This window comes from Hydra vulgaris, chromosome 10 (genome assembly GCF_038396675.1).
Source record: "Hydra vulgaris chromosome 10, alternate assembly HydraT2T_AEP".
Lineage (NCBI taxonomy): Eukaryota > Metazoa > Cnidaria > Hydrozoa > Anthoathecata > Hydridae > Hydra > Hydra vulgaris.
The window spans coordinates 32,420,001-32,445,710 of NC_088929.1; the positions used below are offsets into that span (position 1 = coordinate 32,420,001).

The 25,710-nt window shown below is 26.7% G+C and overlaps 2 protein-coding genes across 2 annotated transcripts in view; both read right to left on the minus strand.

Annotated features, from left to right (window-relative positions):
- The window catches only part of LOC100209402 (major vault protein), a 60,369-nt gene extending 59,410 nt beyond the window's left edge, over positions 1 to 959 (minus strand). The window contains exons 1-2 of the mRNA XM_065807822.1: positions 810 to 959; positions 599 to 677 (exon numbers count right to left, since the gene is read on the minus strand). The gene's annotated coding sequence lies outside the window, so the exon portion shown is untranslated. The remainder of the gene's footprint in view (positions 1 to 598; positions 678 to 809) is intronic.
- A 3,410-nt stretch (positions 960 to 4,369) lies between these two features.
- Positions 4,370 to 25,710, minus strand: part of LOC100214170 (G protein-coupled receptor kinase 3) — a 39,777-nt gene continuing 18,436 nt past the window's right edge. Inside the window, exons 7-23 of the mRNA XM_065807823.1 lie at positions 19,627 to 19,678; positions 16,665 to 16,756; positions 15,037 to 15,124; positions 14,846 to 14,927; positions 14,653 to 14,705; positions 13,774 to 13,851; positions 12,270 to 12,364; positions 12,046 to 12,153; positions 11,837 to 11,903; positions 9,639 to 9,739; positions 9,485 to 9,551; positions 8,218 to 8,313; positions 7,931 to 8,006; positions 6,467 to 6,541; positions 6,217 to 6,344; positions 6,000 to 6,125; positions 4,370 to 4,894 (exon numbers count right to left, since the gene is read on the minus strand). Of these exons, the coding sequence (XP_065663895.1) occupies positions 4,736 to 4,894; positions 6,000 to 6,125; positions 6,217 to 6,344; positions 6,467 to 6,541; positions 7,931 to 8,006; positions 8,218 to 8,313; positions 9,485 to 9,551; positions 9,639 to 9,739; positions 11,837 to 11,903; positions 12,046 to 12,153; positions 12,270 to 12,364; positions 13,774 to 13,851; positions 14,653 to 14,705; positions 14,846 to 14,927; positions 15,037 to 15,124; positions 16,665 to 16,756; positions 19,627 to 19,678 (1,543 nt within the window). The 3' untranslated portion in view covers positions 4,370 to 4,735. The remainder of the gene's footprint in view (positions 4,895 to 5,999; positions 6,126 to 6,216; positions 6,345 to 6,466; positions 6,542 to 7,930; positions 8,007 to 8,217; positions 8,314 to 9,484; positions 9,552 to 9,638; positions 9,740 to 11,836; positions 11,904 to 12,045; positions 12,154 to 12,269; positions 12,365 to 13,773; positions 13,852 to 14,652; positions 14,706 to 14,845; positions 14,928 to 15,036; positions 15,125 to 16,664; positions 16,757 to 19,626; positions 19,679 to 25,710) is intronic.

Sequence of the window (25,710 nt, forward strand, 5' to 3'; positions counted from 1 at the left end):
ATATAGAACTCTTGCTGGATCATCAGGAAGAGAACTCTTCCTGATGATCCAGCAATGGTGAAACTTCAAGTCGAAGATATAAGTTAGATAAGTGTTTTTTACTAATTTATTATTGCTCTGTTCTTTAAGAACATTGAGCACTTTATTTGTAAAATACACTAACATAATTTACATATATATATATATATATATATATATATATATATATATATATATATATATATATATATATATATATATATATATATATATATATATATATATATATATATATATATATATATATATATATATATATATATATATATATATATATATATATATATATATATATATATATATATATATATATATATATATATATATATATATACATATATATATATATATATATATATATATACATATATATATATATATATATATATACATATATATATATATATATATATATATATATATAAAGTGTATATATATATATATATATATATATATATATATATATATATATATATATATATATATATATATATATATATATATATATATATATATATATATATATATTACAGAATTAAATATAAATAAACAAACTTACATTTTTCTCTGTAAACATGGATCACATAAAAAAAAACTAATTCATATTATGATAAAGTCTCCCACTCACTCCACTTTTCCTTAGAAAAAAAAGTTAAACGAAATATTCATTCATTTTTAATGTAAAAAAACTATTCACTTGATTGAAACAATTACAGCAGAATTCTATGGTCTGACTCATCGATATTATTCTATCGCAGAAAAACACTTACTTTTTTCAAAAATCTTTGTTTAAGCTAATTTTTTTAAAAACTCCTTAATATTTTACTTTTGATATCTTAATCGTTTACGTAATTTATCGAAATATTAATTATAACTTGTTTTTTCCTTACTTCAAAAATCTAAAAAATCGAATTTTAAATAATTCATACAAAATTTTAGCCGCTTATTTATTAAACCTTAATTAAACTTGTTGCGTCGTCAATTAAACCGACTAAAATAGTATGAATGAACGAATGGAGTATGAAAATTTGTATCCAGACTGAATAATTAATTCAGAATAACATTAAAGGCTGTTGAAAAGTTTGTTGGAAGCACGGGTATTTTGTTATGCATAATAATAACATATGTAAAAAAAAAAATTGTTAATCCATAATTTTTCAGATTTTAAAACCTCGTTAGAGTAATACAAAACATTTTTTCCATACTTTTACGACACGCAATTTGAAGATCTTTTTCCTCATAAAATCTTTATAGAGTTCAATTAGTATTTAAGTAAAAGATTCTTATCCTTCTTATGAAAAAAAATATTGTGTTTGTGTCAACCCAGAGAGTACAGTCATTAGATTATTAATTGAACGGTTTTTTGAATTCTACTCATTGTACTCGTTGGATCCAGTTTTTATACTTTGTTTTAATCCCAACTCATAAACCTAAAGTGTTTTTTAGTTTTTAAATAATGTTTTTAAAAAAATGTTTATTAGTGATTGATTCAAAGCTGGCTTATTTTTCCAAAAAATTCTGTTGCATCCATTTTACACGTAGTTTGTTCTAATTAATTCTAACTATTTTTGATACACCAAGTAGTGACAGAAGTCGAAGGTTGAAGACTGAAGTTTTAATAAAATTTGAATAAAACTAGATTGATCAATAGTCATAAAATTAGAAAACTTTTGTGATAGTGGTAAGTTCTATGGTTGCTTCGAACTTTATAAAAGCTCTATGGTTGCTTCGAACTTTATAACAGTTCTATGGTTACTTCGAACTTTTATAAAAGTTCGAAGCAACCATATAACTATCATTATTGCAAAAATTAGTGTCATCATCAAACTTGACACTATAAAAGTTCTATGGCTGCTTCAAACTTTTTAAAAATTATAGTCGCGGAAATAAAAAAGCCATAGTTAAGGTTAACATATTTAAATATAAATACGTTAATTTTAGATTTCCACATACAAAAATAGATACAACTATATGTAATTAGCATTTTCCAAATACAAATATTTGTATTTTAGGTTTATGATAAATCAGTCGCGTAGCAATAGTTTATGCCGTCCGGGGCGGAATCTGATTTGCACCGCACCTCATAAAAAGAACAGCAACTGCATTTATCAAAAAGCTTGTCCAGATACAGGATTATTTATAACAAAATTTTAATGGCAAAATGTTAACTTTGTTACAACATTACAAAGGTTTTTTTCTCGCTTTTCTATTAGCTAAGTCATGAATGAGGTTTTCAAAGTCAATTTCATCACTTAGTTTCTGTTCAATGGATAGTATCGCAAGATTTTTAGGGAAACTCATTGTAGATTTAAGATAATTTTTTTTTTTAATTTTAGTTTTGGAAAACTTCTCTTACAAATAGCCACATTTACAGCAATTGTTAGAAAAACTCGTAGAAGTATAACGATATTAAAAAGTCATGAAAATTCAGTTCGAATTTTCAAGACTTTTTAATGAACTGAAAAAGTTCATTAAAAAGTCACCATCCATCCATGTTTTTGCTTTGTCTTTGCGGCAACAGAAATTTTGAAACTTTTCCTTTCAACGAGGAACTCTTCTTTATTAATGTCACCATGGTCATGACTCAGAAATTGAAATTCGTATTTATCATTTAAAAGATTTGATGGAGTAAGAATGGCATATTATTTTTCAGCAAGAACATGAGGTTGTTCAAATCATGTAACGATTTCTTGTATCACTCTGTCATGGAAAAAAAATTTCCTTTTTTAGCTCATTTAAATATGAAAATACAGCATTATGTGATTCTTCCATTGGAACTGCTTTTCCTTTCTACATCAACGATTCATGATTATGCCCAGATATCACAAGTTTTTTTACTTTTCATAAACATTTGCTTTTCTAACTAAATGATCTCTATTATTTGTTAAAAATTTAAAGCTTTAAAGCTTTTTAATTTGATATTAGATTGTTGTATGTTAAATTTTTTCGTTTGTAGGTAGATCTGTGTATCATTTATTTCCTAAAGGACTGAGCTCCACAATCTGAGAAAGTACAAAAATGAAAATGATTACAATGCAACCTTCAGCATTTTTCATTTTTTGAATAATTTTTTTTTCATAACACAAACTGCATTTTTATTTGCACTCCATTGTGTTTCCATTATGCGCTTGAAACTGACCAGCGACGAAAGTTTAAACATTTCGACAATGAGTCACACCTGCTAAATTTAGTGAATGGTTTATACATGAAACAAATTATGCATTACCGTTGATTTCTTTAACGCGCATCTGAACACCAGGTAGGTGACCAGAATCACAGCAACATTTTCGCATGTTTGTCCTCTAAAACGGGAGGTGGCCTCTAAATTCTCATTAAATAATCATTTTGCCTCCAAAATTTCATTCAGAGGTGGCCACCAATGGCTTCCATTTCCCTATGGGCGTCGGTCTTAAAACATTTTGTCTCCTAAAAAAAACTGACTTTGGTCGCCAATAAAAAGGCGGAAGCCACTGGAGGCGGAAGAAAGAACATTTTGCCTCTGAAAAGTTATTTTGAGAAAATAACTTTTTAGAATAAAAACCAGACTGTATTCTAAATTTTAGTATGACTTTTTGCTTAACTTATCTATTTATATAAAACAAAATATTATTATTACATATTACAATACTTCGTATACTTTATGAAATCGATTCTGGCTAACATTAACGCTTTACTGAGAAGTAGAATATTAGAGAAAATATGAAAAAAATGAGTTTGGATAGAATAGGTACTCATTACCTTAACGGTTAATGAAGAATAAATAACGGCGGCAATAATACTCATTGTAAAAATTTTGCCTAAGCTGGAAAATATATTAACGTTGAACTTCTCACTAGCCTGTAAAACTTGAATGAGAACAAATCAAAAACGTTACACCGAGCTTACTATCCTCTAAATGAATTTTCTTGATATATCGCAATTGCAATAAATGCAAACCATTTAAGATAAAAATGTACTTACATAGTAAAAATAATAAAAAACACGCACTATAATCGTAAATAATATAAAATGAAAATAGAAAAGGAAAAAATTTTTTGCAATATCTGATTCTTATTATTAAGTCTTTTTTTTGGACAAAAATAAAAAAAAGGGAAAATTTTTTTTTTAAAACTCAACAAACTAATTAATTTTTTTTTAAAAACTAAATTTCTACAATTTTAAATTATAAAAACTAAATTGCTATAACTTTAAATTAAGCGCATAAAGCAAAAACAAAAACCCGATTAAAACCGAAGTATGCGAGCTTTACAAAAATAGTTGTTAAACAATCGGAAAACCCGTTGAAATTCTCAAATGCGTGATCATACATTAAAAAAAAAACATAAAAAACTAAGGTACCAATAATTAAATAATATAAAAAGAACACGTAATTATTTACCATATGTACAATTTTATGATCATCTGTGTCTTATTTGAGTATTTTTTTTGCGGTAAATCAGATTTTTTTTTTCCGGTTGAACTTTTTTCAATAGAAAAAAATTCAATTCTTTTTTTCTTCATTTCAGCAAGTTTTAGACGGAGGAAATATCTAAATTATTCTTTAGCGTTAATTTTAAAAAATGAATATTGATTTCCCTATATGCAATATATCATTTAGCCACACGGTGTGATCAATCATGATCTGACTTAATACATCAAAAAGAGCAGCTGGAGGGATGGGCCGACTAACGAGCCAAAATTTAAACGGCAAGCTTTATTAACCAGTGGAGCTTACAGAGTTCTCATCGTCTTTACATAATTGGTTACTTCTTCCACATGAAGATGTTAAAATTTTTGCTCCAGTTCTAATCTGCACTTGCGCCTCTTCGTATGACTTACAAATTTCTTTAAACCATTCGTTATATTCTGTATCACTCTAAAAGATGATCAATTTCGTTTAAAAAATATAAAACGCGTGTGCAAAACATAATATGGTAGCTTTAATTTTTTATTAATACCCAACTATTTATATGCTATTATATACAGTAAATAAACAATTCTTAGCAAAATAATTGCAGTTTGAAATTTTTTTGAAATTTTTTTAAAACGATTGTTAATTTTTAATGTTTAAAAAAATCTAAATTGATACCCCTTTTACAATCTCTTATGTTTAATACCCCTTATGTTTCTGATATCTTTTACATAATATGTTATGTTCAATACACTTTCTCTTCAAATGGCCCTTCTACCATCTCTGATGTTTATGCTATGTATAACACGCATCATAGAAACTTTGTCTTGTGAACGTATCAAAAAAACTATATAAAAAATACTTGTTAATTTAAATTTTGAACCAGTTACTCATAATCTGTTAAATAATCCCTATATATATGTTCTCAATATAGACACACCCCTAAGATATTACATACATACCCCTAAGATATTACATACACCCCTAAGATATTACATACATACCCCTAAGATATTACATACATACCCCTAAGATATTACATACATACCCCTTAGATATATATACTCTTAAAAAATGTACATCACTTTCGAGATTATATTTATATATTTTCTTAGCTTATTTATCAATAGCCTTTTTAAAAGTCAACATTGCCAGTAAAAAATAATATATTTACCCTTTTTAAAGTTAATCACTAAATTATTAAAGGTTTTTCTTCTGTAATAATCAATTGTTTTACTTAATCTGAAACTTTAATTAAAAAACAACCTTTTCTTCTGCCTAATTGGAAATACAAAGTATAATTTATACAAGAAGTAAAGCCCGCTCAAAATCAACTTGACTGTATCACTGAATTAGACGTTTTAAAAAATCCTAAAAAATTGTTTCTTTTGACATTGCATAATATCTCTGTAACCTTACTAGGGTAATAAACATGCTAATTATATTGTTAGATTTTTTGGTTAAGCCAAAAGTGTCTTAAATATGTCTTAATCATTATTGATTTGATTGGACTAAATTAATCTATACAATATAACTATACAATTTTTGCAACCAAAAATAAAAATCTTACATCAGCACGAAGAACAAGTTGTTCTCTATTGTCCTTTAAGTGGATCTTTATACATTTAAAAGTCTTATACACAATTTCATCGACAAACTGAATATCTTCAAGTGGTAATAAAAGCTTTTGTGAATGCTAAACATACAAATATTTGTAAAAATTAATCAACCATTTGTCAATAATTAATTAGTCTATTTTTGTTTTAAAGAGCTTGTCAAACTTTTACCCATTGTTCTCCTCTGTATTCAAGTCGATTAGGATAAAGAAAAAAATATTTCTTTGTCCAAACTGAAAGAAAAGGACCACCAAGTTTATACAAATATCCATGAAGAAGACAGTCCCCATTTTGAACACCTATTACAAAAATAACAAACAATTTTTGTTATGTTTGAAACTAATTAAAAACTGATTAATCAAGGCCTAACATAAAAAAAAACATCAAACAAATCAAATAAAGGAAAAAGTCAAATACTTACTTAATTCCATGTTTTTAGACTTGTTTTTAGCTTCAACTCTTTTGGCTTCTTGATTAACCACGTCAAAAACAGTTTCTACAAAAAGTAAAATAAAATTTAATTACCATAAATAAAAATGAGCAAACTATGACAGTGATAATATATATATAAATGTTTACTCTTATATTGATATCTATATAATTTGTTATACAAAAAGAAAAGAATTATTAAAATAATATATACTATTTCAATTATCGTAAAGAAGGATGAAAAAATTATGAAAGATTTATTAAAATAATATATACTATTTCAATTATCGTAAAGAAGGATGAAAATAAGCAGCAGTTTTAAGGAATAACAAAAATAAGGTCATTTAAATCATTTTTAATCATCCATGAATTAATCCTCATTAGTTACATCATTAATTACTGTAGTTTTTCATGGAAATGTGAGGTGTCAGTTTTGATAAATTATGATGAATTGTAACACTTAGATGAATACAAACAGAAACATTAAAAAAATATAACAAAAAGAGAAATCAAGAACATATTATGTTAATAATAAATGTTCTATATCACCATTGATAGCAAGTAGTGCTGTAGGATATTTACTTTCACCTCATTTATCAATCAAAATATCTGTGTGATTTTATCAAAGCATTTAATGTATTTATTTATCCCCTTTAAGATCCTTTAAAGAAAATTAAACTGCTGAATGAAAATTCAATCTCCATTGAACTTGAGAGCCAATCACAGACAAGGCCAATCATAGACAAGGCCGATCACAGACAAGACACCTCATCATTTTCTTTGTCTAAAAGATTATTTATAATTCGAAATAATGAATTAAAAATTTTTATTTAAAATTGTAGATATGTAATATAAATTTAATACATTTTGATTTATATCTGAAAAAAAAATTAATTTTTTAATTAATTTTTTTGTAAAACATAAATTAAAATGATTTAAATTTTGTCGGCTCATCGAAATGTAAAACTATATATTATTTTTAAAGATTACATACATTTGTTGATATATTGTAAAAAATCTTACATATATTAATATCATAAATAAAATATATTAGATATATGAATAAATTGCATCGAAAGAGATTATTTTGTCATTAAAATAGACATAATTTCTTTTATATTACACAATCATGTTAAAAATACAATTTATATAACAATAATCTAATCCTGCAGCAATCTTACCTCATGCCAGAGGTAAGTAAAGGTGGTGAGGCATGAGGTGAGGCATGTAGGTAAAGGTCCTGAGGCATGAGGTGAGATTAAAGGTGGATTGAGGTAAGAATGAAGGTAAAGTCATGAGGTGAGATTCTAAATTTAAAAATGGTTAAATAAGAAAAAAAAAAGAAAAGGCTTTTTAGTACTTTGAAAAATCAAAATATAACTTTCTGAATTTGTATTAATAATTAAGATGGTTATTTTTGTTACTTTATTAACAAAAAAACAAGTGAATTATTTACCAGCAATTTCTTGTTGCCACCTCTCTGAATTAACATAGTTGAAATCTTTATATAGAGCTTGATCAGTATCTGTAAGCTGCAAAAACAAAAACAAAAAAAGTATATTTTATTTCTATGTGAACACTTTTGCACATATACTAAAAAATTGTAATAAAAAAAAGAATTTATATGAAAAAAATGATAAACCAAGGATACCATATGCAAAGAAGACATTAGATGACAATACAAATTTTATGACCAGTTTTTCACTAGTATTTTAGAAATTAAAAAAAAACACCATAAAATACCTTGACACCCTTGACATCTTCTTCATCAAAGGAACCGATATCAAAAGCATCTGCTGCATTAACTTCACCACGCGGCGGAATTAGTGGAGGTTGTAGCTAAATATAATTAAAACTAGTGCACATGTACTTTTAAAAATAATAGTCTTCATGATGCAGCCATTAGTATTTAAATGCAGTATAATAATAGTTACTTTAAAATGGCAGTTCTAAAAAATGATTGGTTAATAAAGATTTGTTTACCCATATTTTTAGTCATGTGTTTAAATACTCTTAATAAAAAAACATCTTACACTTCTACCTTGAGTGTGAATAGTAGATTGTTGCAAATTTGAATAGAAATCATGTAGATTGTTGAAATAGAATCATGTAGATTGTTGTAAATTTGAATTGAAAAAAAACTGCAAAAGTATTTTACTCACTTTAATTTTCAAAATACCAACTATAACCCAGACACTTTTTCAGGCAATAATAATGAAATGGAAAAAAAAACCTTTTCCACAACAATGTCTTTCATACTTAGATACTACCTGGGTAACATAAACCCCTCATATATGTATATATCATACAAAGATGGCTATTACAGTATGACATCATTAGTGACATTTGATGCCTATCTTAATTATTTTTTTTAGGTTTAACGCCAGAGGTTAAACACTAGTATGGTTTGGGGAGGTTAATACAATGTCATTTTCTTATTCAAATATGACATTATGGAAGAGTTAAATCCTGGCATTAACCTGTTTTTAAAATGTAGCCTACATTCACATCCTGGCATTAACTTGTTTTGCCAGAAAAGGGTGCTATATAAGGATGCAGTTTACTGATGTTTTTTGAGTGCATTTATTTTTCAGAAAAGGAAGGAAAAACAAAGAATAATGAAAAACAACTTTTTTTTAATGTAATAAAAGTTTTTTCTTTCTAGATTATTACCTGCTAAACCCTAAACTCTCAATCAATGTATATAGTGAAATGATATATAGTTTCATGGTTGCAATACTCAAGATTAAGCAACTATACCATAAGAAAATTTAGGATTCAGTAAGAAAAATATTACTTATGTTATGAAAAGAAAGAATACAAGGAGAACAGCAAGGAGAGGCATAGATGAAAGAACTGAATATGTTATGACCTGTGAATATTTTCAGAAAAAATACTTTGCAACAAACAAATTGGTAGCAACTTATAAGTCTATTTCAGTTATTTAAAACATTAATTTTAAATTTTAACCATTTAAAAAAAAAAAAAAATGGTTTTTACAAAACATTACCTTCCTCAGTTCAACTTCCTTCCAATCAATGTTTTCAAAAAATGGATGCTCTTTAAGTTCAGTAGCTCTAAAATCGATGTATGGTCAATGTATTGTTTATAAATTGAATTTAGCAACATTATTTATAATATAGGAGTAATAAAATTGTCTTTACCCCATGCCCTGGCAACCCAATCTTTTTGGAACACTTTTCTGTAACAAACCAGATAAAAGTGATGTCATATTAGGCGATAAGTCAGATGGAAACTTGACCTCCTGAAAAACAAAAAAATTAAAACAGTTGCAAACTAAATTTCTTCAGAGCTAACACAGTTAACATTATATAATTAATATATGGATAAACAATGATTAATGATTATATATCTACTAACAGTTATTATATATCTACTAACAGCAAGAATTGACTTTTTTTATCAAGACTGAAACATCAAAGATCATCATGCGACATCATATAAAACATATATGATCATATATGACATCATATAAAACATATGATCATCATATATATCATATAAAACATATATCATCATATGATATCATATAAAACATATATCATCAGCAAATGAAACCACTTTAAAGGTAAGATTGTCAAAAAGATCATTAACGTTTATAAAAACAACATAGAGGAAGAATGGAGCATTGTGATACCCTGGATATAACTAAAAATGTATAAGAGTGTTCTCAATCAAGGACAACAATTTTTCTGCAACTTTAATACCAATTTAAAAAAGAAAAGATTCAATAACTACATCCAAATCCATCCAAAAACACTACACAAAAAGAGCTTATCCAAAAAACAAGCATGCCAAACTTTATCAAGAGCCTTTTATATGTCACAAGCAATGATTCTTGCCTCACTGTACCCATACAACACATGATAAAACCTTTCTGTTATTATAGCATATGAGCAGTTGAACAAGAGGACCAAAATCCAAATTGATAGAAAATAAGAACTCAAAAATTAAATTGTCTAAAGCCTTGATAATAATACAAAGAAGACTGATTGGACAAGAAGACTTTTTGACTAGTTGTAAGAAGGCTGATGGAAAAACAGTTGAACAAAGCAACATCTAAAGCAATATCAAAGGTAGGAACAACAGATGTCATTTTCCAATAGGCAGAAAAATAAAATTTAATAAGGCAGTTGTTAAATTTTTTAGTAATGCATGTTATATCAATATTACCAATACTAGAGTAATGGTATTACTGGTACTCTATACTGGTATTAAACCAAACCAATACCATTGTTTTAACAGTATATAGGTATATATACCGGTATTGAGCAAACTCAATACCATTATTTTGGTGCCAAAATACTAATATTTCAGTATTGGATATATAACAAATATTTAATATATAATCATCATAATAATAATAATAAGGCATTGCTTGTTTAACTGAAAATAAAATTGACTTTTCGCAAACAAATTAACAAATCTAGGGTTTTTAATTGTTTTGTATGACATGACAGTGACATTGCCAAACTAAGTATCGCAAAACTCATGACCAAATAACAACTACTCATGTCTAAATTTACTAAATATTTTTTATTTAACAGGTTTTAAAAAGAAAAATGTCTCAAATTGAGACATTTGTCTTTTTAAACACTAGTTAAAACCTCATTTTAGACTCAAATTCTCAATTATCTCTTCATTATTCTAGATAATAGATTTTAATGCATAATTTATGTTGTATATATTTATTAATCGTATCTTACATAAAATTTTATAAATAATAATAATTGTAATCAATAAAAAAAAACTTTTTGCTTATGAATTAAGAATAATCAATTTTTTACATCTAATGGATAGATTATTATTACTTTAACATTGCTTATTTTATTTATATTGGATATAACATGTTATTTTATATTAAAAAAAACTATAAAAAAATAGTATAAAATAACAATAAAGCAATACTGCAAAGTATTATATTTACACAAACCGGATGTAAAATTTGATTTAGAGCATGCCAGAAAAATATAGATCTTAAGGTAAAAAGAAATCTATCAAAAGGAACAAATTTTTTTTTATTTTTTCAGCATATATTAATTCTGTTAATTTTGGCATTTTAATATTAAAAAATCCTCCCCTTGTAATTTATATATATTTTATAATACTTGAAAAATCCCTCCTTGCCACTTATAAATATTTATATGGTAAGAGGTCAAAAGTGTAATCACTATTTTTGTTCTAGAATAGCCTCTGTAGTATATAATATCTTGGTATATAAAATTAATAAAAAGTAGTTTAATCAAAAACAAGTTTTCTAAAAATTCACAAAATTTGAGAAATTCTGATATCAGTATTAACAAAATAATGTAAATAATTGATGAAAATCCAAAAAGATTACCATCGTCAGTGTCATTTTATCAATTTCATACTTGTCTTTAGTTTTTTGTTGTCTAAAAGGACTGTGCCTAAAAAAATTCCATTATATAAATGATAAATTATTATCAAAAAATTAAAAACTTCTTTTAAATTATAGCACAACTCTTTTTATTATCTCGTTAATATTTAACAAAAAAAACAACAACAGCAAAACAGTTAAAGAGGTTTTACCCGCGCAAAAGCTTAAAAAGCATACAACCAAAAGAGAACCAATCAGCACATGAATCATATGCAACAGATTTTTGAAGGACCTCAGGCGCCATGTAGCCATGTGTTCCACTATGTAACATTAAATATAATAGAAAAACTGAAAACTATGACCAAATAAAAAAAAAAAAGCAAAAAATTAAAAAAATAACCAAAAAAGCAAAAGTTATTATTAAATCTATACTTACACACAAGCATGTGGTTTTTTTTTTGAAAAATCACATGCTAAACCCAAGTCAGATATACGAACATGTCCATTTTCATCTAACAGAATGTTAGCTGGCTAAAAAGTGATATAAGATATAAAACAAATGTATAGATTCTATAAAAAATTAAAAAAAAAATTAAAAAAAAAAAAAAAAAGGCAGAATAAAAGAGACTGGGACTTAATTGTTTCATTCTCTTTATGTTAGCACTAAACATTTTTTTATTATAAAATACTAAGATAAATAAAAACAAGCCAATGATAAAAAAGCAAAGCTATAAACTTTTTGAGGACAGATTACATATATTTTCTGGACATTTAAACATTTAAATATGCCCTTTAAACTTATGAATATGACTTTGAAATTTCAAGTTTATTTATGAATAAATATTTCAACTAACAGTATGAACTGATATACAAACATAATGATTGATCATACATTTGAAACAAATGACAAGGACAAAGAAAGGTTCAAATTATGTGTTTGTAATTTATAACTAAAATGTATATTTTAAAAAAAAACACTAATTTACATGGACTTATTAAATTCTAACATGAAATTAAAAACAGTTTCAAAAACAAAAGCCAAGTAACTCAATAACTGTTCAAGTAAGCATACTTTATAAAAAATAAAAAAATGTCATTAATGGTAAAATAGGCAAACCTTTTTAAATTATTATTTTTTTGAGGTATAAGCAATATATTAACAGTATATATACTGTATATGCTAGATACAATAATACATTTGTAACCTACTGATATATCAGGGTGTTATAAGGGTGTTATTAAGGGTGCATATATTTTGATACAATATCTGGTTTTGCAAACCCAATCATAAGCTCTGATGAATTTGCTAAAATGTCACCTTTTAATGCATTTACCTGGTCACCTTTTCTTAAAACTTTAATTTTTAGCGAAAACCTCTCATAATAAACCAAACAGAAATTTTTTTACAAAATTATTATATACAATAAAGAAAAAAACAAACATATGCTTTAATTATCAAGGTTTTAACTAAAACTTAAATAAACATAATACCCATATTTAGGTGTATCTATCAGTCATAACACAGGTATCTAGGTGTATTTACCTCTATGTAAGTCCCAATTAGTCGCACTCCCTTTAGATGTGACTTTTAAATTACATAGAGAGCCAGCAAATCTTTAGTATAAAAATAGCCTCAAATGCAGGCAAAACAACAACAAAATTTTCAAAAAAAAGCAGTCAGGTCTTTAAAAAAAGAATAGAATGATTGAATAACAGTATCTACAAATCACAAAAAGAAGATGGAATTTCAAAAATTACCCATCAACTCAAAAGAACAAACAAAAACAACAACAATGCAAATAAGGTAATCATGTAAGATCACCTGATAAAGTGTAAAAGCTGTTATACACACTGTTACAGCAAACTAGTTCCAATACTAATCTACAGTTAAAAAAATAAGATTCATAACTATTTGAAAAAAAAAATCAATTCTTAAATACCTTTAAATCTCTATAGCAAATAAATCGTGTATGCATGTGTTCCAAACCCAAAATTATTTCAGCAGCATAAAATCTAACCTAAAACAAAAAAGAAATGAGAAAAAAAAAATGCTAATAATACACTAAATTTTACTAATAATATCTCTCTCCAATATAATTAAACACAGTTGCTCCAGATTTATGACAATCCTCAAAAAATTTACTTGCAGAAAATCTTTTACAAATGACCATCGGTGCAGCCGAATTTGTGAAGTATTTTATATTTGGTTGCACATATCATTGGATTAGTAAAAAAAATATGTAAAAATGTATTTTCAAAAAGAAACTGGAAAAAAAGAGTTATAATTCTTTTTCTTTATATTTATTTATAAGCTACTATAAACTCATTTTATGTTAAGGATTAACTTTTTTTAATTTTAAAATGAGAACCAAATACTTATCAGTGAGAACCAATCTTTAAGAAAAAGCAGCCAACCTTAAATTTGATTACACCTCGGTGACAGCTTGGGTCTTGCGGTAACTTGTGAACTTTAACCCTCCCCCCTCTGATGTATAATTGCAAATTCAATTATGAATAAGGTTGACAACAGTTAGTAAATCTTGGATAGCAGTCTTACTAGTGGTGGCATCACAATAAAATTACTACGTTTTGATCTGAATAAACACTAAGAAAGGCACCTGGTTGTAAATAATTGATTTGTCTTTTCCATAATATCATATATAAATAAGAAAATGGCATTATGGAAAAATCTCACAAATCACACAAATATGAAAACATGAATGTAAAATTAAAAAAACAATCCACACAAACACACTTTAAGTAATGCTGTGAAAAGATGTACAAAGTAAATAACAAATAAAGAATAGAAAAGAGCTTACACTTTGTTCGTCAAAAACACCATGTTGAGTAAGATGATAATGCAAATCTCCACCTGCAATAGACAAAAATGAAAACATTAAATTTCTTTTAAATAAAAAAATATAGGTCATATAAATCCAGTCATGGTATGATACAACAACTTTTCTATACAACATAAAATTTCACAAAGCTAAGTTACTTGTATTAACTGACCATTCATTAAATCTAGAACAAAGCACAGCTTGTCTGGAGTGTGGAAGGCATATGTCATGCAAACAATAAATGGATTATTCACCTAACATAATAGATTTGTTTAATAATAACAATTTTGTTTTAGTAAAAAAATAATAAGTAAAATAAATTTAAAATAAGTAAAAATTATCTTATAAACTAAAAAAAATTACAAATGAAAGCATAGCTCTTTCATTTAGTGCAAGTGTTTCTCCTTGCTTCAACTTTATTCGTTTCTTGTCTAGAGATTTCATTGCATACCTGTAAAGAAATTAAAGCTTTAATTATAACTTATATTTATTTTATTTATATATATATTTATTAGTCATGTACTGATAGCACATTTGTGGCCGATGCCGATGAATGGGAAAAGGCCTATACCAATGAATTAACTATTTTTTAAAATTTTAAAAATATAAAGCCATAGAACTTTAACTTGTGTGAACTATGAAAAAAAAACTTTCAAAAAATAATACAATTTAAGAGGAACGCTTTTTATTTCAATTTTAAAAAGAAAATGGTTCTAAGATAAGCAGTTTAAGTAAACTGCTTATCTTAGAACCATTTTCTTTTTAATTGTTTATTAATTGAATTGTTTATTAATTCATTAGTAATTTAGATATCTAAACAACAATCATATAGAAATATAGAAGGCTAACTTGAACACATATAGATAACAATGCTTAAATAGGCTACTTTTAAGTATAACAATAGAACAACACAAAATAAAAATATTCTAAAAACAAAATTATGTAATAAATAAGTAAATAAAAAATAAAAATAAAAAAGTTGAATTAAAGCTTATAAATATCATCTAAAGAACAAATTTGCCTGTAAACAAACTCAAAATAAACAATTTCTCAAAAAAATTTTAAGTAATGCATAAAGTTTAGCATGTATGTATATATGTATGCATACATATATTTATATATGTATACATGTATGTATACATATATTTGTATATGTATGTATACATATATTTATATATGTATGTATACATATTTTGAAAAGAAGACCTGATTCTACCCACTAAATGTATTCTGTATAATGATACTGGATTTCAAAAACTTGATTATAAAGATTAATTTGAAAGATTGCTGAAGACAATTGAAAATTTTACAAGTCTCTAATATAATTAACAACAAAAGTTTTTTTTAAAAGTTTGCTAACTTGGGTCTCAAAAAAAAAAAACATTATTATTTGATTATATAAAAAAGAGATTAGTTCAATATGAAGGTCAAATGGAGTTTTACTCTAAAAAAGTAGCTACTTTGAGAACTTTAAATTTAAAATTGAAAACCTTATAGACTAAAATGAATCTATTTTTAATAAAGTGACCATATTCTACCATGAATACCACAACCATGTAAAAACAACAAAAGGGTTAACAAAATAGCCAAAGCTGAAAAACCTGGAACAAAAAGCTGAATATATATATATATATATATATATATATATATATATATATATATATATATATATATATATATATATATATATATATATATATATATATATATATATATATATATATATATATATATCTGGCATTAAATGACTTATATATATATAAACATACATTTGCTGACTTTTTTTGTTGACTTAAATCCTAATGGTTTAATTGGAAAAAGAAGAAAAAAACAAAAATAATGACGAAAAAAACAAACAATTGCTGCCCCAACCTAAACACCTACTCGATGATATATAACTGATTGTTTTAAGATAGCTTATAATTTTCTAAAAGTATTCCTTTTAAAAAAATAAACAAATAAACAAAAACAAAAAAAAGTATTAAACCAACATTTTTCCTGTATCTGTTTTTCTGCAGCCATATACTTCACCAAAACCACCTCTACCAATTATTCTGTGAACACTAAAGTCATTCATTGTTAACTGAAAATTAAAATAAATGTAAAAAATTAATTATTTTGACAATTAAAATTTTATAAAAAAGATTGATCCATTTATTTTTTATTACATTGCTTTTTTATAATGGCTTTAATTTTAAAGTCATTTAATGCCAGATATTTAAACATCACATTTAATGTGTCTAATATTTAAACTAATATTTCTATTTAATGTGTCTAATATGTCTATTGTATATGTCTAATATATATGTCTAATATGTCTAATGTCTAATATGTCTAATGTCTAATATGTCTAATGTCTAAGTGTCTAATATGTCTAATAATTTTAAAGTCACTTATTTAAAGTCAGATATTTAAACATCACATCTAATGTATCTAATATTTAAACTAATATTTTTGGGGGGTAATTTTATTATGGTTTGAGCACAGTTAAGCACTGAATATTATCTTACTTTGATAAAAGGAACATAGAAAAATGTGCTACATAATTCCGACTAGATTTTTAAGTATAATATATATAAAATGTTTTATATTATAACTATTTCTGTTTTGCAGTATAAAATAAAATATTGTGTTAGCAAGTCTTCTTAGGAGATTCGTGCGGTCGCATATCTTATATGAGTAGGCATACATTATTTTGTTTTGACAATTTGGCCACAGTGTGTTGCTTTATACAAGTAATACACTGTGATCTGAGAAATGAAAAAAAAATCAAAGTTTCAAAGTTATTTAATCCATGCTTAAATAACTCGAAACCTAATTTTTCAAAACTTTGAAACTTTAATATTTTCTAATGTCTATAAACTAAACGAAACATTACAAAAAAAAAAAAATCCCGTTAGTTGGAATTAAACCTTCATCCAATGTCGATGTAACAGTTGTACCTCATAAATGTCACAAATAATCAACTATAGGAATTAATCATTATAGGAAAAATTATTATTATTTTTTATTCTGATTCACTCCCAACAAGGCTGCAAGCAACCACTATTAAGTGGGGAGTTACTAGAAAAAAGAATAGAGTTATAGAGCAAGGAAACAGTTGACAGAAGACTTAATGAGTTAAAGGTTGTATGAGTCAGGAAAACATGAAAAAAGGGGTTGAAGTGCAGAGAAAAAAGCTAGACGAATAAAAGTTTTTGGAGCATGCAGGGAAAGATACAGTATAAGAATGAGACTTTGATAAATGCCGAGTCAAGCGAGAATGAGTTTTAGTTGATGGAACTAGAGACGAAAGCTCCTTTGAGCAGCGATAGTATACCATGATAGTATTTGTAGAAAAGAGAAAGAAATGCAACTTTACGACGATGGGAAAGAAGCTCAAACTTAGCAGATAAACCGGGTCCAACTACATTTACAATACGTTTTTGGACCTTGTCTAGAAGCGAAAGAGCATAATTTGGAGAACCAGCCCAAATATGACAACAGTATTCCATACAGGGACGAATAAGAGATTTCTATAGGTAGAGAATGGAATCAGGAGAGAGAAAACGGCGAGCAAGATAAAGAAAAGCAACCTTAGCAGATGCTAATTTAGCAATCGAGTGTATATATGGTTTCCATGAAAGATCAGCAGTAAATGATAATCCAAGAAGACGTAAAGAAGAGGATTCAGTGAGTGAGTTGCCATTCATCAATATAAGAATGTTGACAGTACTGCAATAGTTGTTTGCAGTAAATAAATGAGTTTTGTTGGAGTTAAAATTTACAAGCCACTGTGAGCCCCATTCTGTTACAGAAGTGAGATCAGGTTCAAGATCAGCTGCCTGTTCTAAGCAATCGAAAAAGCATAAAATTAAAAAAAACAAAAAAACAATAAATTATTCACACAAAAAAACAAGTTAGTTTTAATTAATAGTTCTATATGTTCATTATTATTTCAGTTTCTTGTTCTATGTCTTTATTACTAATATTTATTATAAAGTTCTTGATTTTTTATTTTTTTCATTTTGTACTTTGTACATTAATTTTGAGTGCAATACCTTATCAAAGATTTATGCTAAGTTAAAATAGATGACATTTACTAAAGTCTTATCGTTTGATGATTTGTTATGTAGGTGCAACATATTATTTTGTAGATACAAATGTAAGAGGGTTAAAAATTTTTTTTGCTGAAGCTCACAAAGTGTGTGTTAGTATTAGAGGTAGTAAAGTTCCCAAAATCAATCAAGTTTGACTCAGATCTCAAAGAAATAAGGTTATAAAAAATTCAAGCTAACAAATGTAATAAGTTAAAAACAAAATGTGAGGTAAAGGCAGGGAAAAAATAACCCCTATAAAACATCCAGAAAAAATGACTAATAACTTTCAAAATAAATTAAAAGGTTCAAAACAGCTGAGCAAATAATCTCAACAAAAACTGTTTCACTCAAAGAACAGTTTCACTCATAAGATATTGGATGCTTCCCATATCTTATGAATGAAACTGTTTTTTCCAACACTTAGTTGATTTAATTAACTAGATTTAATTTTATTGAAACAACAATAAAAAATTTTAAAAATCTGTAAATAATTAACATATAGACAAGTGAATCTAAATAATATTCAACTCATCAGCTCTTGGAATTAGGGTCAGCATTCGGCAATGCCGACCCTAATTCTGAGGTGTTTGAGGTTGGCAAAAAATTGTCGACCTTGTTTCTATATTTTATAGTAAGACCTTTGTATCAAACATTTTTAGCTGACCTGATGCCGTTCTCTAAAAATTTGAGGTCTGCAAATTATTGCCGACCTCATTTTTTCTAATTCCGAGGGTTGACTTATAGTTCCGCCTTATAATTACTAGAGGCAGCTTATATTAACAACAATAAGAGCTAATCAACCCAACAGATTAAATTTCTTAAAACTTAAACCATTTTTTTTGTGTGTAACAATAATAATAATAAAAATACATACATTTAAATTTAACTCTAAATTCTTCCATTGCAAATAACGAACATATTTATCACTAAAAAAAGAAAAATAAAACCCATAATATTTGGTTTATGAAAACCAAGCATTCTCAGTAAATATAATACTCTTCCAGTATAACCAAGTGTAAATCATGTTAAATAGCATTTATATATGGTATGTAAGTAAAACTGATCAAGGCACAGATAGAATTCTAAAATAATATACAAATCTAGAATATAAGGTATTTTTATTTAATTCTCAAATTCTTTAAAGTCTATACTAGTATATACTCACTATTTAAAATATAGTTGCCAATACAATATAATATATATATAATAACTTTACTCTAAGGTATAATAGTGCATAAACACAGTTAGTTATACAAAGTGTATAAGTATTCCATAATTCAAGACCAAAATTTGAATAATGTTTAATAACTTTAATTTAGAATATTTTTAAAGACAAAAGAACAAACAAGCGAACCAGAGCATACAAAAAAAAATTATTCTATATATTATATTCACTTCCCTAAGTCAGGAGACCACTATAGGGAAAAAGGCTGCTTCTTCTTTCATTCTTCTAATTGTTGTTGTAGCCCTTTCATAATAAGTAACTCCAAACCTTGTAATAAAAACTTTGAAAAATAAAGCTACTGTGTAAAGAAACAAGTCAAGAAACAAGATTTTCCAAAAAGCAAAAGCTCTGGGTGCGGATTCACAACTTTTGCGTAACTCTTGCGTAGCTGAGCAAAAGTTACGAAAAACTTACGCAAAATATTTTTTGCGTAACTATTTGGTATTCACAACTTTTTCGCAGCATTTGCGTAAAGTTAAGGTTGCGCATGAGTTACGCAAAACTTAGGCAAAAACTTACGCAAAATTTAAGGCAAACATTTTATAACTATTTGTATAAAGGAAGTAGTTAGTATTACTAATTCTTTTTTTATTAAGACACACAGGGCAATGTGACCAAACAGTGAATGTTTCTTTTTTAGAGTCAGGGCATAAATTTACTACAATTATTTTATTGTTGTTGTTGCTATATTTAAAAATGTAGCAAAACCATATAGGGGCTATTCAAATAATACTTGACATTCTTATATAGGGTGGAGGTGTTTGAAAGTGTCACCAAATATCACATGGGAGAGGGGGTGGTTAGCCACAGTGTGACATGACAAAATTTTTAAAATATAAATTCTAATCACAGCGGAATAGTAAACCTTTAGCATAAAAGTGCAAACTCAAAGATATATTTGTTTAAAAATAATGTCACGTCACAAATAAGGCGGGGAGATATTGTTTAAAATGTTACATATACAAAGTTGGCTTTTTAAATGAGATATCGATCATTAAAAAAATGCTACACATCTATTATTTTAAATATAAACATTACAAGCACTCATTAAGAAGTAATTCGGGCATATTTATTCAAATCCAAATGGGTAATATAAACTGTATTATCCTGGGCTTATATAAGATAATAATTAGGCTTCCTGAATGAGGCCATCAGTGAATGCCCATTGGTTTTATTTAACACTAACTCTAAACCTGCCGCAAACCTTATTTGTAAACATTACTGGCTAAATAAACTAGCTAAAATATACAGAAAACTAGCATTTAAAAGAACCATTTTTTATATTTTTAATATAAAAAGAAAAAGAAAAACAACATGAGGTTAATATTTTGAGGCATTATTTTGGCGCCCATACCAGTCCTATAGTACCAAAAAAGGTCTGGGTTCACACCTGATCAGATCATGCTACTGGTCTTGCATTGCTTCAGGATGTTAAAACAAAATACTTTAGTTTAGCATAAAATTTCACGTTCATAAAAAAATAAAGTGCTAAACTAAAGTGTTTTTTTTTTAATTCTTGTTTTTATACTTACTTCTCATACCCTTGGGTATAAGAAAAAATCATGATAATAATTAAATTTTCTTTTCAGTGGTCTTGTTTTATCATATTATTGACTTGAATCGAAAACACTTTTATTTACAATAGGGAATGACGGTTTCATTAAATAAAGAAATTGCTTCAATAAATTCAAGAAATACATTTGATTGCATTCTAGTATATTTGAAACCCTTTATAAACAAACTTTCTATTGTCAGAAATATAAGAAACATTTTGATAACATAAGCAAAAGTTCAACAACTTTTCAATAACATATTATGAAAAATACATTGTATTTTTCATAATATGTTATGGAAAATGTTTCAATTGTATTATTTAATAAAAGTTGAGTTTGAATTAAAACCCACTTGTTTTTTGTAAGTTTTTTTTCAGTGATATTTCAGATTGAGAATTTATGGTACCATATTTGCACGAATGAAAACATGATTTTTATATTTGATGGATAGCGTAAAGTTAATTCTGTGAATCAGGTACGTGCAGTATAAAAAAGTTTGACTCTTTGACTGAGCAAGTATTGATTAAATCACAACAACAAGTATTGCAGTAGGTTTTCAAGACACCAAATACAGTACAATCTAATAGCTACAACCAGTGTGAACAATATGCTCTCATCTCAAGAGTTGTAATACTATTTTCCAATGCAACAGTTAATAGTTCTACTGAATTGTGAAAAGCGCTATTACTCCGTTTGGACTAACTGGTGGATCAAGAAACTTTTTTTGTGCTCTTTGCAATAACAAAATACAACAATGAGATTTCATATAGAAATACAAAAACAAAAGATCTACCAAAACAGTTTAAACTATTACAGAATATATTTATTATTTGCAAATAACAATATTATTTACCAAGAAATTAGGCTTTAAAAAACAATGCTCTTTTTTTTAATAATTTAAATTATCCATAGATATTAATATCTCCTGATAATTGAAATAACTAATAACAGAGCATTATTATTCAAAATAATCTTAATATTGTTAATACCTTTGAATAACTGAAATTTTTGAAAAACATAGCATCGTTATTCAAAGTAAGTTTAATATTTAGGTTATAATACTTTTTTACTTCAATAGCCTGATTACTCAGAGATAACTTTAGCATTATTATACTTTTAAATAGTCTTGTTCACATTTATAAATTTAAAAAAATAGATATCTGAAAAACTAATGAACTGATTACATATTTTTGTGAATATTGTATCTATGTTAGCACAAATATTTTTTCACCTTAAATATAAGGTTAAAAAAATATACACACAATCTATATAATGGATGGTTCACTCTCTCATAGCCTAGATATGAGAGAGTGTGAGAGAGAGTCTCTCTAACACAGAGAGAGTGAGAGAGACGCTCTCTCATTATGCTAGTTATGCAAGTTAAAGTATATACTTCAATAATATTATTGTATATATTTTTGTATAATATAGTATAGATAGTATAGCATAGATTTGTACCATAAGTTAATATAGTATGGAATCATCATATAGTTTTGATGTATGACAATAACTAGTTATTATGTTAACTTAACTTATTTAATAAGTTATTGGCATACTACAAAACTATATGGTATATTCGTACTACGGTCGCTCTCCTTGTTTTAGCTAGGCTATGAGAGAGTGAACCATCCATTATATAGGTTGTGTGTATATAATTTAACCTTAAATTTAAGGTGACAACAAGTTTTATAAAATAAGTTTATGTAGTACATCTAAACTTTTGGTAAATATACTGCTATTGTTGTTGTTGTTAAAAAGAAAAACTATAATTGTATTATTTAAATAAATAACTTAACGCATAGCAGTATAAAATTAAGATAAAATTATATTTTATTGGCAATAACAAACAAAATTTGAAATGTTTCATAATAATAAAAACGCCATTTTTTAAATATTATTAGATGATTTAAAGTTACGCCAAACTTAAGTCAGAAAATAGCAGACGTAACTTTTCTTGCGTAAAGTTTGCTGAGCACTTTTTAGCAAAATGTTGTGAATACCGTTTTTAAGACTTTTTGCGTAAGTAATAACTTACGTAAAAACTTAGGAATTTCGTAAGTTTTTGTTTACGCAAGGTTTGTGAATACCACTTAGCGTAACTTTGAACTTAAGCAAAACTTACGCAAACTTTACGCAAATTTTGGACTTACGAAAGTGTTGTGAATCCGCACCCAGCAATTGTTTTTACTCAGTAATTGGTCAGCTTACGTGAAACTTGTGTAATCACCCTGATGATGTATAAAAAGTAGTGGCATATCCACACTTCAGATAATTTTATATTTTCAAATTGAATTCCTTTATTTGAAATAATTCTGTTTGATATTATCTTCACTCTTGATACATTTATTACAAAACTTTGCAAAAATCATTTTAAAATTTTGATGAAGAAATAAAAAAGAAACTTTGAACAATCAAGTTTTAAAAAATGCCAAACAATTAATAGGTTTTTTGGGGTCAGGCCTAAGGATTCACTGAAACAAAAACCAATGACAAATAAAATAAGTTGTTGTTGTGGGTCACGCTTAAAGATTTATTATTAAAGAAAAAATCAATTTTTACATCTTTCAATTATGCTTTATTTAAAAAAAAAAGAAAAAACATAAAATGTCTAATTTTTTTAATATTAAATTTCTATATTGATCACAACAGACACAAATACAGTTTTTTAGTCAAATTTTTTTTTTTATAAAATGATATAAAAGTAGGGTAGGGTGGGGTAATGTGGGTCTAATCAACATTTACCAGTTTTTCAAAAGAAAGACTATAGGTAGAAGCTTTTTTTGCATGTTATAGATGATTGAAACAGCCCTCTAAATTTTAATTATCAGCTTACTAAGCAAATATTTAAGTATATTTTTTATTTAAAATAGGGTATATATTTAAAGAGAGCTTTTTATCAAAAACCTTAAACTTCAAAAAAAAAAGGGTATTAAAAACGAGGTCTAACACATGGTCTTATCAGATGGTCTTATCTGGAAGAAAAAACTACTAGATAATTAGGTTCAATTAGCTTTAAGATGGAATAATGTATAGTTTTTTTGAAATAAGCAACATAGTGTGATGATGCGGGTCTAAATGTCAATGTGTTTTGTGCCATTAAGAATTTAATGCTTATACAACAATAAATACCTTTTAAATGAAAATTAGTATAAATTAGAAGTCTGACAATGTTTCTGGATTCATTTTTCTGGAGTTGTGTTGCTATGGATTCATTTAGATGATCATGTAACAACATTATGTTTTTAATTGAAACTAGTAGATAATGCAGCGTATCAGTTTTGAAGCATTGCACATTGAATTTTTTATTACGTAATTATATTCTTTTTGTATAACTGAATAAGCCTAGTCAAAGTTTCTGCCGTCAGCAACAGTAAACCAAGCTCGTCAAGAAATTTTGCATCAATCCTCAGTTCCTCATTTTGCATCATGGGGCTAGCTCAATCAGTGATTAAATTGCTTCGGCGCTTGTTCAGTATTCCCAACGTTGTTGCCTCCAGCTAGATTGGTAGTACTCTTTTGTTCTTCTATGGAAATTCGTTTGCTAGAAAGCTCTTGTCATCAACATCAACTAATTCAATTTTATCGCTTTCTTAATCAAAAAGCTCGTCACCTTCATCAACTGGTTCTAGACAATTATCTTGTTTTTTGCAATGAATGCCCTTTGGACACTTCAGCAATTCCTTCAACTAGTTTGGACTTTTTGATTTCATTAATTCTGCTCTGAATTTCCTAATATCTTCCCCAATTAATCTCATCAATTTCTTTAATACTAAGTAGTCCTCACTTCCACCAAGAGCACTTGTAAGTTAAAGTGCTTTATAGCATGCTGGGATATCAATTTCAAGTAAGGCTTACAACCAGCATCCTAATCATATCATTAATGTAGGTTGAGAAATCTTCGTCAAATCAACAGTCAATTGGTTGATCATAAGCCTTTGTTCAAGCTCCTAATACTTCTTATTCAAGGGAGCATTAATATTTGTGTCATTATGGATATCCCCTGTAATCATCACCAATGCCAACATAAATATAACCTTTCTTTAACAAGCCTTTTGTACCTCTGGGATTATGTGAACACTATAGTTAACCAGAGCATAAATACAGTAGTTCTTAATAGTAAAAATATGGTGTCAATTCGGGAGGTTTGATATTGTTCCTAACATCTGTTCAAGGCAATAAG